Genomic DNA, 18,436 nt, shown 5'->3' with positions numbered 1-18,436 from the left:
CAGTTATGGTTACAAAGTATTTTCACACATATTACATTTAACCTACATATGTTATACATATACATACATGTATGTAGGTAGGGCAAATATTATCCCAACTTTATAGATGAGGAAACTGAGATTCAAAGGGATCACATTACTTTTCAAAGTCACATGATTAACTTAGGCTCAGATCTCCTAGCTTCAAGGTCAGTGTGCTTCCCATAGCATCAAGCCTTCTCTACAATTCTGCTACATTAATAGTTTTCTGATCTTTTCAACTCTAAACTTTATAATAGCAAGGTTCTGGGATGACCGACTATAAATGACTTTGCTATTATCAGCAGTACAATGATCCACAACTATTCTGAAGGACTTGTGATGAAAAATCCTATCCATACCCAGAGAAGAAACAGATTGTGTCTGAATACAGATTGAAACACTCTCTCTCTCTCTCTCTCTCTCTCTCTCTCTCTCTCTCTTTCTCTCTCTCTTCTTCTCTCTCTCTTCTCCTCCTCTTTCTCTCTCTCACACTCTTTCTTTTTCTCTTTCTCTCTCTCTTTCAACTTTATTATTCTTGAGGGGTTTTTAGTAGGGTGGGAGATCTATGCTTTCTTCCACAACATGACTTCTTTTGCATAACTTTACATGAGGTTTCTTAATGGGGGCTGTGGTGTGGATAATAAAGAGAAAAATCTGGAACTCAAAAAAATTTTTAAAATGTAAAAAATTGTCTTAAATGTAACTGGAAAAATATTAAATAAATAAATTAAAATTAAAAATTAAAAAAAACTTCACTTTGCTTTTTGGAAATAGGGAGACGAATGGCTGAAATAGAGAGGAAAACAAAACAGGAAGGAGGAGAATTGAAAGAATGTATGCAAAGAGCTTCATACTTCTTCCTAAAGAAGTTATCTGTTTAGAGGGAGATCGACAGTGATGTGGGCAATTGCAACTGAAGAGGATTGGAAGCAGTTTGAAGAAGCTGCCATGGAGAAATGTCTAAGGAGCCAGGTAGAACTGAAAGGTAGGCACTTGCTCTGATTTCATTTCAAATAATACTTACTGTAATAGAGCTTAGAAGTGAAATACTAAAGAAATTAGACTCTATAGTTTCTTCTCGATCTGAGCTGGCATTCATTTAAAAAAAATTTTTTTTAAGACACCAGTACTCACAAGGAAATTGCTTCTCCTTTTGGAAAAGGGTGGGAATTTAAAAATTGCAATTACCTGACGTCATCCTGCCCAGGAGTGTATAAGCAGGAGGAGGGTGCTGCAGAAGGGACAGTTCTCTCTGCTTGCAGGTAGGTGCAAGTGTTTCTCTCCCACAAGTAGAGACGATGGCAGCCCTCAGCTCTGTCCTGAAGCATCTGCTACTGTTGCAGCTGCTGGGCCTCCAGGTGATACTTTTTTCAGGCTTGGTTGTAAGTGCCCCTGATGACTGCGTCTTCCCTGAAACGATGAACACAACCAGCAACCTCTCCATCAAGGCAGATTCCAACATTTACAAAACCAATAAAACTTACACAGGTGAGTAAGATCAACTGGCTCTTCAGCCGTGGCCTTTGTCACAGAAACTGACAGAGACAGAGACAGAGAGAATCAGAGAGAGTCTCAAAGAAAGACAGAGTCAGAGAAAGACAGAGAGAGTCAGAGGGAGTAAGAGAGAGACAGAGTCAGGAAGAGATAGAGAGAAAGAAAGTCAGAGAGACAGAGTCAGAGAGACAGAGAGAAAGACAGACAGAGAAAAAGACAGATACAGAGAGAAACGGAGAGAAAGATGGCTAGTATTTTATAGTTTTGTGGGGACAAAATATGCACAGCTCTACAACTCACTCCTGTCATAAGTGCTACCAGTGCAGTAACTGAAATTATGTTTAAGAGACAGGAGAAAGGGGCAGGGAGAATCTCCCTTTCTCTAAAAGGCAACCATAGTATAATGGGAAACGCCCTAGATAGGATGTCAGCAGAAGTGAATTCTAATCTTGTCTCTGGCATAATAGCAGTGAGATCTGGCATAGGTCACTCTATTTCCCTGAAATTAAGTTTTCTCATCTCTGAAATAAAGAAGGTGATCTCTGAGGTCTCTTATCTCTAAAATGCAATAATGATAATAATAACTTTTTTTCCATTGTCTTCTGTACTTTCCCCAGGCAGATCACAATCACAGGAGTCATTAAACCTCAATAAAATGAGTAACAGAAATTTCCTCGCTATCTTCAGTATAGATGAAGCTTTAAGGGTCTCTTCTTGTATTATCCAAGTAATTTCTTGAACTAGCAGAAACTACAAATAGGGGTGGTCATTCCTGCTCACTTGGGGGTCCTTCAGCTTCTACGCCTTACAGATAGTATCTCTCTACGTGATGGTTGTTCAATCATTCAATCATGTCTATGTGACCCCCTGCATTTTGTCCATGGGGTTTTCTTGGCCAATATACTGGATGTGCCATTTCCTTTTCCAGCATGTCCTCATTTTACAAGTGAGAAATTGAGAAAAATAGCCAAGCCTGGTGTTCAATTGTACTCCCTTCTAGGTAATATCTATGTTCTAGGTAAAACAACAATATCTTGAATCAATATGGCACTTAACAGTTTACCAAGTACTTTCTCATGATAACACTGTTGGGAAGCGGCATCAGCATTTTTTAGCAAAGGCAAGGAAGCTGTGCCTCAAACACAAGTTTTCTGAGAACAGTCCTCTTTCCAATAAGCCAAAATGAGGGAAATCAAGGCTTATGCACTAGTGATCCACAGGCTGCAGTATATAGAACATTATTTGGAGTAAAAGGACTTGGATTTAAATCCTAGCTGTACCACTAGTTTAATAGTGTACCAAATAAATAAAATAATACCAAATGTTAAAAAATGACATTGGGCAATTCATTTTATTTTGCTGAACTAAAGTTTCCTCCTATGTGAGATGAGGGAACTGTACTAGATAACTTCTGAGGTCCCTTCTATCTCTAAATCTATAATCCTAAAAACAATTCAGACTTCAAGAATCATCTTTTATCAGGTGAAAATACAAGCAGTATTAGCATGTGCCTTATGTGCATTTTCTTTGGGGTTTCAGAGTAATTGCCCCACCAGAACTTCCATTTTAGACTATGCTGAGTACATTCTATAGGCTCTCCCCTTCTCCCCACTCCCACACTCTTATTAGCCTGTTTGGGATCTAGGAAACTAATATTACTTGTACAAAGAATGAAGAAGTTAACTTTAGAAGAAACATTGTTAACTCATCAAATAGGAAAGAAGCTGGAATGAGAGAAACCAGCATCAATATTACAAGTATTCGGTAGAAGAAAATGGTAGGAACTGAGAAAAATCATAACGTGGAGTGAAAAAGAAGAAGAAATGAAATTGAGGGAAATAAGGAGTTGAAAAAGGGGAATAAGAGAAAATGTCAAGATTCCTTTTGTGAGAATGTAAGGGCAATTACAAAGAATTTTGGAGGAGTTATAGATAGCTACATACTCTTGTCTGAATAGAGACAGAAAGAGAGATGGAGACAGGGAAAGACAGAGTTTTAAGGTTCTAATAGCTTAAAGCTGCTCTAAGATTTTTGGAACAATCTGTAGATAATTAACATTTGTAAAGAGTTCTAAGGTTTGCAAAGTACTTTACAAAGATTTATTTCTTCTTCACAACATTCTATTATTATCTCCATTTTACAGATGAGGAAACCAAGACAGAGGTTAAGTGATTTGCCCAATATCACACCATTAATCAGTGTTTGAAGTAGAGTTTAGACTTCAATTCAAGGTCCTGGTATTCTAGCTATTCACTATGTTCCCTCAAGAGGAAAGGGAAAATAGAGTAAGACATTATTTTAAATCATAGCATTATATACAGCTGTATTTTTACAGTAACAACAACTCACATTTGTATCCTCCTACAGTTATATCATCTTACAGTTTACACGATGCTTTACTCATGACAAACCTCTGAGGTAGCTAGTACAAGTTTTACTGTTTCCATTTTAAATACGAGGGGCCTAAGTCTCAGAAAGGGGTATGACCAACTCAGGAGTCACACACAAAGCTCTTAAATGCTAGGTCTGGGACTTTGAACTCCAGTCTCTCCTGGCTCCAAGACTAGACAAAGACTACTGTTGCCCCTCTGTAAACAGATAACACATACATAAATAGGACATACATAATTCATCTTACTCAAATTGAGATTGGCCCAGCACTATCTAGTAGTTCTGGACTTATACAGGAGTCTTCATTTCCCCCCCTGTGTTTGAATCTTTGTTGCAATCAATGAATGACTGAGCCAGAGAAACCTCTGATCCCAGAGCTGGAACATGATGGACACTCCTGGATAGTGCTGGCCAATCTCTCTTTGAGTGAGATGGATGCTTATTGACTAGACTAAGAGATGAGCAGGGAGCAAGAAATTCAGAACAGATTAGAATCGGAAAGGAAAGGGATAAAAGAAAGGTGATAATAATGTTTGGGGACTGGGGTAAAATCTTATATTTTCAAGTTTTCTCTTGATTTGTATTGTACATAGTCATGATACCTGGGCTTTAACAGTTACAAGATAGATTCATCTGGGACTTGGTTCTTTTCAATAACAAGGTGATTCAAGTCAATTCCAATAGACTTGTGATGAAGAGAGCCATCTGTATCCAGAGAGAGGACTATGGAGACTGAGTATGGATCACAACATAGTATTTTCATCTCTTTGTTGTTGTTGTTTGCTTGGTTTTTTGTTCTTTCTTGTGTTTTTTCCCTTTTGATCTGATTTGTCTTCCACAGCATGAAGAATATGGAAATATGTTTAGAAGAATTGCACATTTTGCCTATATTGGATTGCTTGCTGTCTTGGATGGGGGGGAAAAAAGGAGGGGGGAAAATGGAATACAAGGTGCAAGAGTGAATGTTGAAAACTATCTTTGCATGTATTTTGAAAATTTAAACACTATTTAAAAGATGATTCATAACAAGACGGAATCACCCCACCCATAATATGCTCTTTAGAACAAGTCAATATTGGTAGAGTTAAATTTATCTGGATGTTAGCTTCAGTTTCTCTATTGTACAGGAGCCACTTGACTTGGCTAGATTCCCTATGGAATCTTAAGCTTCTACACTCTGCTGGGTACACAGGGATTGTTTTTCCCTTTATCAGCTAATCTTAGCACTCAGCACTGAAAACTTCAGAAGTAAAAGGCATGTCCCTACCTTTAAGGAGGTTGCAAAATGAAAATGACTGAAAGAAGAGTAAATGTTATAAGACTGTATATAATTCAAAACCAAAACACATTGCACAAAGCACTGAAGTATAGTAGAATGCTAGGCTCAGGAAAAACTGGGTTCAAATCCTATTTCACACACCAGTTGGATGTCTTTAGGTAAATCTGTGAGGCTGTTTCCTCAACTGTAAAATGAGGATAATAATTGTATCTGCCTCATAGGATTGTTCTAAGACTTAAATGGGATAATATATGTAAACCTTGAAGCACCATATGAATGTGAGTTATTATTATTGTTGCATAGCCTATAAAATACTGTGAGAATTCAGAAAAAGAATAGATGAGGAAGAGATGAAAGTGTCAAGAAAGACTTCATGGAAGAGAAAAGATGGGTCAGATGTGGATGAGCAAGGAGGAGTCAATATGAGCAAAGATAATAATGATGGGAATGAGTGAGAAAGGAGTGTCAAGAGACACAGGTGTGAAGAGAGTGTCATGATTAAAGGCATTCAAATAGAAGAATTGGCCGGAGTGATTAATTCGGCAAGGGGAATGAGTCACAGGAGTCAGAGATGAGTCCAACACTCATCCCATTGCCAGAGCAGCTGTGACATCCAGATACAGGACAGATAAGGGGATTTTCCTCAATGAGTCAGCTCAGTTTAAGAATGCATGCCTCTTACTTCCTATTTCACAAGATCTGATTTCATCCATGAGAGTATTTTCTCTGACATAAAATCTAATTGTACCAATAATTTTATAAGATTGCTTTTATTTAGACATTTTAGTTGTGTAGGATTCTCCATGACTCCATTTGAGTCTTTCTTGGCAAAGATATTAGAATAGTTTGCCAATTCCTTCTTCAGCTCATTTGACAGATGAGAAAACTGAGGAAAACAAGGTGAAGTAATTTATGCAAGGTCATACAGTTAACAAGTATCTGAAGACATATTTGAACTAAGGTTCTCCTAACTCAAAGGCAGCACTCTATCCATTGCACTACCTGCACAGTTTAATAATGTTGATAATGATCATTATTATTATCATCATCATCATAATCCTATTCTGGTGAGGAAACTCTCCACCTTACCAAAACTGAATTTCACCAAACCTGTAATGGAAGACTTTCCAACCTGGTAGCAACAACCCCAGTTTGGAAAGTTCTCACAATCTTTGGAAATCCAGGATCACCACTGTGCTATGAGGAAGCATCAGAACCAGACTTGACTAGAGGAGCTACCACTTTCTAAGAAAATACTAGAATTTAAATATAAATGTTTTCTCTCCTTTATGTGGGGGAAATGTGAAGGATTTATCAGAAGATTGAGAAGATCCCAGAGAAGTAAAAGCTTGAGGTTGGGAGTTGATACTGAAGTCCCAAGTGCTCTTTTTGTGTAGTTTACCTATGGGACAAACATTTATTAAGTACCAGCTATGTACAGAGCATTCAGGTAACTAGTTCTTCTCAAAGGAATAGATTTCAACTTATAATCCAAGACTCATAGACTTAGATCCACAAGAGAATTAGAAGATCAAGTGTAGCTTCATTTTTTTAATAGATGAGGAAAGAAAGTGATCCCTTCATTTTACAGATGAATGGAACTGAGGTCAGAGAAGCTGTGCTTTGCTCAAGGTAGCACAGGCAGCAAGAGTCAGCATGGCATTTTATAAGATCAAGTACAGGTTTTCAAATCAGAAGTTCTCAGTTCAAATCCAGCTTCTGACATTTATTAGCAGTGTGACAAGGAACAAGTCAATTATCCTCACCAGCTTCTGATTCTTCAACCATAAGAAGATGATTATACCCATTTGTTGGGATTATTGAGATCTTCAAGGATATAAACTGTTTTGTTCATTTTAAAGCTCCCTACAAAAGTCCTAAGTTTGGGAAGGTACAAGGGAATTGCAGCATCTTATAATCACTAATGGGGCAACTAGGTAGCACAATTAGATAAAGTTCCCAGGAAGTTGAGAAGACTCATCTTCCTGAATTCAAATCCAGCCTCAGATACTTACTACCTGTGTACCCTGAGCAAGTCACTTCATCCTTTTTGCCTCCATTTCCTCATCTGTAAAATGAGTTGAAGACAGAAATGGCAAACCACTATAGTATCTTTGCCAAGAAAACCCCAAATGGAGCCTTGACCAATCAAAAACCACTGAAATGCTAAACAACAAAAATAATCACTAATAAAAGCTAATATTTATGAAGTTTACAGAATAATTTAAACATATTATCCCAATTGAGATGATCCTCACAGAAATCCTATAAAGCAGGTGTCTGAATATAGTTAAATGCCCTGACCAACGTCATATAGCGAGTTAGTGCCTGAGGATTCAAGCCCATTTTTCCAACCCTAAGTCTGGCACTCTGTCAATTTACTAAACAACTTAGCAATGCTTTGCCTATATTGGAGAGAGGATTAGGAGAAAATGAAAGAGGAATCAGAAAGATAGGTTGCAAAATTTTCTTTATATCCTCCACCCCAAATCAAATACATAAATAATTCCCAAGTGCCTTCCTTGTATACATCCAGACCTGTAGAACTAGACAAGATCCCACCCTGGCTTGTGAGCTGAGTGATTTTGTGCTCGTGGGGAAGTGGAAGTGGCACAAGGTGAGTCTGAGGGGCACTAGGTATGATAACATGGCTAGCTGTTCAAAGGCTGTCCTTACACATCCTCTGCCACACATCTGGCAGATAATCACAAAGCCTGGGATTGTCATAGGTGGTCTTTCCAGATGCAAGACATAGTTGTATTCATTCAGGTCTTCATAATTCCTGTGACTTTCCTTTAAAGATAAAAAGCTAACATATTTTTTAATCATTTCTTCCTAGTGACTTTTTCTCAGAATGAGAACCTATATTCTGTGATCCTGCAAGCTGTGGACAAGTACAACAAGTCAATTGGCCATTGGGAAAATCCTGATCACCTGTGCAATGACTCTGTCTTCTACCAAGTGAAGAATTTCAATAGAACCAGCTTCCAGGCAAACTGGACATCTCCTCATAACTCGGACATCAATGAAGTTGAAATACGGTAAGATAAAGACTTTCAGTTTAGGTTTTTTGTAGGGATTTTTGTTTGATTTCTGTAAGGGGAGTAGAGTAGGGAAAGTTTTCAAAAAAGTAAAGTAGAGAGGAAAGAGTGTGATTTTCTTCGATAAAAGCCAATGGCAATTCAGAATAGACCTGGAATGGAAATTCATTTTTTGCACCCCAGGAATCAACTGTGATCTGAGTAATATACAGTGATGTTTAGAGACATTATGTGGACTCAATCCTTCTGTGTAGTACATATTTTCATATATATTTATGTTTTTCACATATATGTTTTCATAAATGTACACATATATATGTATAGATGTGTGTATAACACATATATTTGTAAATATTATAGATAATATATATATATAATAGATTAAAATCAGAAGGGGTCCTATCTAGTCTACCCCCTTCGTTTTACAGATGGGGAAAAGAGATCAGAAGTGACAAAAATCACACAATTAAAAAGAAGTAGGATTTGAACCAAGGGTTTTTGACTTCAAAGCCAGTTCTCTTTTCTTTGTACCATGTTGTCTAATTTTTCAGTATAACATCTTATGAGAAAATCAGTAGGTGCAATAATGGAAGAAAAAAATATTAATTTCTTAACTGTTTGGGAACTAGATAATTAATGTCATTGCGATAAAGGTAATATTCTCTCAAGCAAAAGTGCTTGAGCCAAGCCCTGCCTGAAGGCTAACAGGGGTCTCCCATGGCACCTTAACTGTCTTCCTCACTGTCTCCTGGCAGCTATTGAGTTTCTTACTTAGAATCACTCTTTGGCAGGGAAGTTTTCCCACACATGCTTTGAGTCTATCTTTTTCCCCATGAAAGTAAGTATTTGACTACAGTGTCACTATGGGCGCCAGATAAACATTTGCTAGTAGCAATGGGACAATGAAGACAGCCAAGCACTCCTGCTAGTTGGTTGAATTAGATCGTTTGAGGGGAGGGCTGGATATTTTCATGGGGTAGTGAATTGTCAACAGAATGATTCAGGGGAGCAGAATCTCGAGTGAAACTGACCTGCCAGTCAAAGGATGGTTGCAACAGTGGTTCAGTAGCCAGACAAAATTGGGTAAGATAACATATTTCCTTTCATTTCAAATCATTAAAAACTTCCACACCCCCAGTTAGAAATGGAAGAAAGCTCAGGCTGTAACTAACTGGAATCAAAGCAGTCAGTTCCCACTGGCTTCTCTCTTCCAAATAAGCAGCTCAAATTCTCAGAAATCCCTGATGACTCAGATATCCTTCCACAAATACTGTCTTTTCCCTGGTGCTGTAGAATGTGGATGTTTAGAAAAATCTTTCTTCAGTTGGGTTGGGTTTAGAGCTGGCAAGGTTTTTAGAGATTGTTGTTCAGTTGTTTGTCATTTATGTTTAACTCTTCATGGCGTCATTTAGGGTTTTTTGAGCAGAGATACCAGAATGGTTTGCTATATCCTTCTCCAGCTCATTTTACAGATGAGGAAACTGAGGCAAACAGGGTTAAATAACTTGCCCAGAGTCATACAGTCAGTTAGTGTCTGAGGCCAGATTTCAATGTTTGAAGATGAATTTTCCTGACTCGAGGTCCAACACTCTATTCCTATATGACCTAACTGCTCTAGCTGCCATTTTAGAGGTTATAGCAGCTCAAAGATAGCAGGAACCTCAGAGGCCATCTAGTCTACTTCATACCTGAACAAGAATTCCCTCTATAAAATATCTTTCCTTTTTTCAACCTCTAAGTAGTCAATTTTTGCTTTAAAACTTCTAGCCAGAGAACCTACTCCCCACTCCACTTTTCCCATTCTGTTTCTAAAATACTCTATTTTAGGGTGTTTTCCCCTTATAACAAACTTAAACTTATTTCTTTGCAATTTCTATCCATTCCTTGACTCTTTCTGCCTCCTGAAACTAAACAGAAGTCTAATCCTTTCACACAGCAGCCTTTTAAATATTTAAAAACTGCCCTGCTCTTTTCTTGTCCTCCCAACCACAACCCACAAGTCTTTTCTCCCTGTTAAGTATTCCTACTTGGTCAACTTGAGGCTATTCACTACCATGGCTGTCCTATTTACATTTTGCACCTTATCAATCATCTTCGCAAAATGTGCTACCTAGAACTGAACAAAGCACTCCTACTATCATCTGACCAAGATGTAGTTCTCCAGAAAAATCATGTCCTACTCCTAAACCCTATTCCACTACTTCCATTAGCTTTTTCAAACTGTTATATAATACTGTTGGGGCAGCTATATGGCAGTAGATAGAGTGTTGGGCCTAGAATCCAGAAGATTCATCTTCCCAAGTTCAAATCTGGCCTCAGATATTTACTAGCTATATTACCCTGGGTATGTCACTTAACTCTGTTTGTCTCAATTTCTTAATCTGTAAAATGAGCTGAAGAAGAAAATACTCCAATATTTCTACCAAGAAAACCTCAAATGGGATCACGAATAGTTGGACATAACTGAACATCAATAATCATACTGTTGAGTCATTAAGCTTCATTAAATATAATCCACTTAGATTTCTCCTTTTTTTTCAAATTAACTATTCTCTTGCTATACCAGCTCATTAAATTTAACATCTTTATTTCACAAGTAGTTATAAATAAGGATTATTGAATTTTTTCTATGAATAGAGATTAATAAAAGACAAACATTTTTTGTATTGAAATATGGATTTAAATATTTTTTGGGGCTTGTTTGATTTTTCAAACTAATTGAAGGTGAATGGCACATGGGGTAATAGGAGGGAAGGGGGAGGCCACATAGAATAGAACAATCATAGAGAACTAACAAGTGGTTATTGAGCACCGAGTATATTTTTTATCACTTTCCTAGGCACTATGGATCAAAAAAGAATTGTACACAGTACAAGGATTTTATGGTCTAGTTGGAGAAAAAAGACAAGTTGGAGAAAAAAGGGAAACAATTTGTGATATATCATCTATTATCATTGATGTTTGACAGCTGGTGAACCTCAACATTTCATATTGCCATAATAAATAAAGGGCTTTGCCTTCTTCACTGTGTCTCACAAACAAACTAAAAAAGTAAATAAACATAATAGAAAGCTACAAGGTATATAATAACAAACTAATGGTGCTCTTCTATAGAAAGAAGGCAAAAATAGTTAAACAAGGGAGATTTCAAAGTGAATTTGGGCCAGCAGGGAAGACTTCCCTGAAGAGGCCATTCTGAGAATTGTTTCAGATTACAATACCAATGGAAGGCAGTCCCGATTCACGTTTTCAATGGATCTAATCAAAGCAATAGCTATTTAGTATACCCAGCTCTTCTACCTGATGTACATATAGCTTAGATGAACTCTTTCTCCATGAAAGAGGAAAATATGAAATAGATTTAGTTTCTCCCCATCTCCTGTTGTTTACCTTTCCACAGAGCCTTTACCTTCTATTTCAACAATGGAGTCACCTTCTCTTCACTCAAACTGGACAGAAAAGGTGAGTTATTTTGGAGTGTCTTGGTGTGATGGATTGGGAAAAGACCTCAAAGCCAGAAAAACTCAGGTCCCACTTCTGACATATACTGGTTGAAATGGCTCAGAGGAAAGTCACTTAATCTGTCCAAAATTCTGGGTAAATCTCTTAGAATATAATTGTAATAAAGGTGATAACCAGTAGTGGGAGGAGTTACTTCATCTGGGAATTCTCTATGCCTGTGAAATCACAGTCTATCTTTGCTTTCAGAGATTATCTTAAAGTTTGGAGGGCTTGGCATGGGCAGATGGAGGGAGATTTTTTCTAATGCAAGAGCTAGAAGGAACCTTCAAAAGCATCTAGTCCAACACCCTCATTTACAAAAAAGAAAACTAAGGCTCACAAAAGACAAGCAAACTACCCATCACATTATGCAGAGTAGCAATGACAGAGCCAGAATACAACCCAGGACTCCCAAGTCCCAACACTTTCCATTATGCCTCACTTCATCTGTTCCATTTCTAACAGGGAGGGCTAATTGGAATCCCTATGGGGCCCCAGGAAGAAGTATCAATTATTCCTACTTTACAACCCCGGCCCCCTTCTAGCTTGGGAAATGAGTTTTTCCTTCTAAGTCACATCCAAACAGCTGGATTCTAAAGCAGCCTTCCTGGTCTCTTGTGTCTTAGTAAGTTGTCTCTTCCTCTTTCAGAACATTTACTTATAAAGGTGTCACAAACACAACATGCAGGTCATTTTTTCAATTAAATATTTAACTAAGAAGTTCACTTAAAAACAGGAAACTGATTAGGTCTGATCCAATAACATACTCTCCTCATTGGTAACCAGCAGCACAAGACTGAAAGTTAACAATGAAAAACAAAGTGAATAGTCGGTAGTCCTGCCAACCGCTTGTCATAAAACATGTTAAAGGGAAAATCTATTTTCAACAACAAATTTAGAAGTGGTTAGAGATCATGCAACCCAGAATACTCCCGGAGGGCTTTAACCACATGCAATTACATTTCACAAGCTCCTTCTTTTAGTGTTTTTTTTTTTCTGGATGGCAAGGTTTGGCACTTGCTGTTTTCCTTCCTCTTAAGTGTAGCTTATTTTTCTGTAAATTCCATGGGTATAAAGGGCTAAGAAAGAAAATAGTTTTGTTCCTAATCACTACTTCTTGAGTTGCAAGTCAACAAAATCCTTCAATGTAAAGAAGATTGGAAACTTTGATTCTATGCTCAAACCCACCTGCTCCAGGAGATACCCAGAAAACATTTGTCATGAGGAAATGCTGAATAAGGTATTCTAGCATGACAAGAGTGGAAGTGACAAAATATCAGAATGTGACAGCATTGCAGTGTACATCCAGAGGAAAAAAAAAAAAAAGCTAAGACATAGGAACTAGCTTAGGATTCCACTGGCATTCAAATTTCTCAAATGAAGGAACACACACACACACACACACACACACACACAATGCAGGTCAGACTGAAATTTTGGAGAGTTTCCTAGAGTCCAGCTTTTTAAACTGTGGTCTGAGACTTCATGCAAGGTTTTATAACTGAATGTGGAGGTCGCAAAATTATGACATTATCAGTAAGCATTTGATTTGTATACATACTTTACATATCTATAAAACTAAGGTCACATAAAAATTTCTCTGGCAAAAAGGGGTCACAAGTAGAAAAAGTTTAAGAAGCCCTGACCTAGAGCAATGATGTCAAACTCATTTTTAATGATATTTTATTTTTTCTCAATTAGATATCAAGATTTTTAGTGTTCATTTTTACAATATTTGGGGTTCTATTTTTCTTTTCTCCTCTCCCTTCTCCCAAAAATGATAGACAGTTTTATATAGTTTATATATGTGCTATCATGTAAAACATATTTCCATATTAATCACAGTTGTGAAAAAAGAAATAGATCAAAAAGGAAAAAAATTTAAGAAAGAATAAAGTAAATGAAAAAAATATGCTCTGATCTGCATTCAGAGTCCATCAGTTCTTTATCTAGTTAAGGATAGCATTTTCCTTTGTTTGTCATTTGCACTTGTCTTGGATGATTATGTTGCTAAGAAGTATATCATGCTTCTTCTAAAAAGAAGGCATGTTCCTAAGTAAACCACTAGAAAACCTCCTTCTCCTTGTTCCATAAAACCAAATTCCCTTTGTTGCTGTTCAGTCATGAAAGACTCTTCATGTTTTCTTGGCAAAGATACAGGAGTGGTTTGCCACATTCTTCTCCAGCTCATTCTACAGATAAGGAAACTGAGGCAAACAGAGTTTAATTGACCTGTCCAGGGTCAGTCACACACCTTAGTAAGTATCTGAGCCATGAATCTTCCTGACTGAAGGTCTAGCACTCTGTGCACCATAATGCCACCTAACTGTTCTCAAATTCTCAAAATACACAAATATTGTGGAGTGGTCTTATCTTGTTCCTCCTAAATAAAGGTTCTGAATATAACAAGAAGACCTGAGTCAAGTTATCCCATAGATATAGGCCATATTGAACCTTGATTACTCCAAAGTTCCAGGCATAGAGAATCAAATTATAATTCAGTTCACTGTATTTGGGAATGCCTAATACTTGTGTATGGATCCTTGATCCTAAGAAATCTACAAGTGTGGTATCCTTAATATTATTAGATTCTTGCCTTCTTGATAGTAAACAGCCTTTAGTCCTAGACCTTCATTCATTGCTCTTGAGCCCTTTGAAACAAGTTGGAAGGAAGGAAAATACCATTACAAATAATATTGATGCTGTGATTAAAAATAATGTTGTTCTCTTTCACACCTTTCAAATTGGCTAAGATGACAGGAAAAGATAATTATAAATTTTGGAAGGGATGTGGGGAAATTGGGACACCAATACATTGTTAATAGAATTGTGAAGTGATTCAATCATTCTGGAAAGCAACTTGCAACTGTGCTCAAAGGGTTACAAAACTGTGCCTACCCTTTGATTTAACAGTATCTCTACTGGATATGTATCCCAAAGAGATCATAAAAAAAGAAAAAAGACCCAGGTCTGCATAAATGTTTGTAGCAGCCCTTTCTGTAATGGCAAGGAACTGGAAATTGAGAGGATGCCCACCAGTTGGGGAATGACTGAATAAGTTATGGCATATTAATGTAATGGAATATCATTGTTCTATATGAAATGATAAGTAGACTGATTTCAGAAAAGCCTAAAGAGACTTACATGAACAGATGCTAAGCAAAGAACATTGTACACAGCAACAACAAAATTATGATGATCAACTCTGATGGACTTGGTTTTTTCACCACTGAGGTGATTTCAAGACAATTCCAATAGACTTGTGATGGAAAGAGCCATCCATATTCAAAAAAGGTACTATGGAGATTGAATGTGACTTAAAGCAAAGTATCTTTGGGTTTTGTTGTTGTTGTTTGCTTGTTAATTTTTTTTCTAGTTTTTTTTTTCCTTTTGATCTGATTTTTCTTGCACAGCATGACAAATATGGAAATATGTTTAGAAGAATTGCATATGTTTAACCTGTATTGGATAGCTTCTAAGGGAAGGAAGAAAATTTGGGACACAAGGTTTTGCAAAAATTGAAATATTGAAAGATAGTTGAAAACTATCTTTGCATATATTTGGAAAAATAAAAAGTTATTAAAAAGAAATAAAATAAAATTGCCAAAACAAAAAAGAAAAATAATTAATGTATTTAAATACAACTGAATAATATTAATATTGTCATTCTTGTGCATAGTGCATTTAACAAAAATTCTACTATTAAAAATAATATTGCTACCTTTGAAAGATTTATAATATTAAAATAATAATAGCTAGCATTTAAAGTTTGTTTTTAATTATTACTCATTTTTTTACACTTTTAACTATCACTTAATTTTATCTTCACAGTTCTGGAAGGTAGGTGCTATTACATCCCTATTTTGCAGATAAAGAAACTAAGGCAGACAGAGGTTAAATAACTTGCCTAGGGTCACATAGTTAGTAACTTTCTAAAGCTTAATTTGAACTCAGCTTCCAAACTTCAGATCCAGGGAACAGAAATCTCTGGTGCCATCAAGCCCCTCCAATATTAAAACAAAGACACATGATATATGTAGTAGAAGTAGCCTTGGACTTGGAATCATAGATAGCTATGTGATGATGAATAAATCATCTATCTTTTTTTGTCCTTAGTTTCTTTATTTGCAGAATAGAAATATCAATATACTACCTACCTCACAGGCTTTTTGTAAAAGCACTCTATGTATCATAAAGCAACATGGAAATGTCATCTATTGTTATTAACATTAATAATAAAAACCAAATAGAATTAATATCAGAATTAACATTTTGAAGCCAGAGTTCACCACAATAATTTCTCCACTCTGAAATCCTGGCAATCCTGCTTGATTATTATTGTTGTTAGTATTAAAATAGTTAACTATTATCAGATAGTTTATGTTATTATAGTAATATATTGTAGTATCATTATATATAGATTATATATAAAGCTCTAAATAATTATTTATAGTTATATATACATTATATATTATAGTTTTATATATATATATAATATATTAAACATACTATATTGTATAATAAATATAACACTATAAAATAATTTTATAGCTATAATGTTACATTAGTTTATATTACTATAGTGCTTTCTTTTACACAGAATGTCTTCACAGCAAGCTAGTGTGATAGGACTCAAGTTGATTTATTTTCCTTTTAATAGTTTTTCCATGCACTAGCCTAGCAGTGATCCTAATGTTTGTTTTTTCTTTTCCAGCATCAACCCCATGGCTAATCACTCCCAAAAGTTCTGCCCAGATAGTCTATAGAAATTTATTCATTGACATCATTCAGTTCCTGTTCGTCTATTTCAGCTGCAAAATGATCTCCTAAAGAACCATGTACTATGGCACCATTTACCTTCTTTTCCTCTTGAGCCAAGATGTGAAGACCATGTGAATGAATGTTCCACATTGCCACAATGTATGACTGTTACAATGTAAGTCTGACTGTAGCAGAGACAGAAAATTCACTCCGCACACAGTGCTAGGGGTCTGACAATCCCACTAGCTGGTAAAATTAAGCTATGTAAAATAGCCAAATAGATCTCTGGAACTGGAAATTAGGCTTTTTCTTCTTCTATCCAGGCAAGCCAGGTTAAAAAAAGGCATGGATGATAGCAGTAGCCATTTGGCCAGAGTGTAAATTAAGGTTGTTCCTGAATTATCACTTTGATGGCCAGCCTCACTTGCATCCAAGCCTTACTTGGTGCCAAATAATTCCCCTGTACCTTTGAAAGTCAATGAAGGAATGGTCAGGAGGGACAAATTTCTGGTCCAAATTTATCCAGACTATTTAAAATGTTTTCATTCGATAGCATTTTTAATTTATTGAGGAAGAAAGGAAATGAGCTGAAATCAGTCCTTCTGCTACTGGAAAACTCTCATTTCCTTCAAACTGTCAGGTTTGTGAAGGGCAACATAGGAAAAGACAATGTTTGGCCAACCAATCTGGAAAGAGAGAGAGAAGAGGCAGAGAGTGATAATTTAAAATTTTTTTTTTTATTTCCAATGAAATTTTTTCAACATTGTACCCAGTGAATTATAAGGATAAACTAGATAAATTGATAAAATAAAAAAATCCTAACATAATCCCTATTCATTTTCACTTAAAACAGAGAGTATGACACCAATTTCTTATTTATAAATCAGGGCATTAGGAAAGTGGAATTGTGTATTTTTTTGGTTTTGATGTTTGTTTTGGGGTTGTTTTTTTAAGTTCAAGGCCAGATACAATGGTTGATAATATCTCAACAATCATTTTCCTACACACCAGACTACTGGCCATTTCCCCTTCCAAATAATTTTTTAAAGTAAATTTGTGTAATTTGTATACATAAAGAAGATACAAAATCCTAGAATCAAATTTATCACAAGCCAAAAACTCTTGTGCTATATATTAAATAAAGATTTTTGTTTTCATTTAACATATGCTACAAATGGTCAGATTTCTTTCATAATCTAATAAACCATCATTCTTTTCCAGTTGCCTCAAAGTCTTTTTTGGGGAGAGAGAAAATAGATAATTCTAACTATAAAACATACATTAAAAAGATCTTTTCTGTCTCCTAAAGGCTATGTGGTTTTCCCAATTTTCCTGGTTTTCTCATTTTTCTATGCATCTCTTTCCTCTGCTGTAAACCTAATGCTGCTCAGCATCAATCTGTGTTAAAGTTTTCCTTGTGCAAATAGGTGATATCCTTATTCATGTAAGCTTAGACTAACTGGATACCATGGAAACTGAGGGAGTCTAGCAATGACTCTTAACAATCTAGGAAGCTTTGCCTTCAAACAAAGAAATAAACTACTAAATCTGCTAATTCTTTGTCCAGAAGTGGTATTCACCATTTGTCAAATGACTGCCAGCTGTGTATCTTTCCAGAGATTGCCATGCCCCACTCCACAAATATGTTCTTTCTTTGGTAGAAGCTTGAAATTCCATTATGGTAGCTCTGTCCTTTCACATAAAGTTCTAACCCTTGTCAATTAGCCAATACTTGGAAAAATTGTGAAATGTGTGATGCTCATGACCTCATATCCTAAACTTTCTATCCAAACATGTTTTGTGTTTTTGTAACATAACATTTTCCAAATCTAGCACCATTTTCACTGTGCCATGGCTGAAGTCAAGCAAAGAGAATTCAGGTGAAGAAGGAGGTATCAAATGTTTTAGAGAAGTCCCATAGAGAAAGGTAGTGTGATACAGTGGAATT

The 18,436-nt window shown here is 36.2% G+C and overlaps 1 protein-coding gene across 1 annotated transcript; it reads left to right on the top strand.

The window, feature by feature from the left end:
- Nucleotides 1–1,239: 1,239 nt before the first annotated feature.
- PLET1 (placenta expressed transcript 1) lies at nucleotides 1,240–18,035 on the top strand. Its single transcript, XM_012545027.3, has 4 exons — nucleotides 1,240–1,509; nucleotides 8,025–8,226; nucleotides 11,627–11,688; nucleotides 16,442–18,035. Exons 1-4 carry the CDS (start codon nucleotides 1,320–1,322, stop codon nucleotides 16,555–16,557), a joined length of 570 nt encoding a protein of 189 aa, XP_012400481.1. The 5' UTR covers nucleotides 1,240–1,319; the 3' UTR covers nucleotides 16,558–18,035.
- The last annotated feature ends 401 nt before the right edge of the window (nucleotides 18,036–18,436 follow it).

This window comes from Sarcophilus harrisii, chromosome 3, assembly GCF_902635505.1.
Source record: "Sarcophilus harrisii chromosome 3, mSarHar1.11, whole genome shotgun sequence".
In the NCBI taxonomy this organism is placed as follows: Eukaryota; Metazoa; Chordata; class Mammalia; order Dasyuromorphia; family Dasyuridae; genus Sarcophilus; species Sarcophilus harrisii.
Note: the sequence above shows the minus strand (reverse complement) of the source record. Positions and strands in the feature narration are given on the sequence as shown.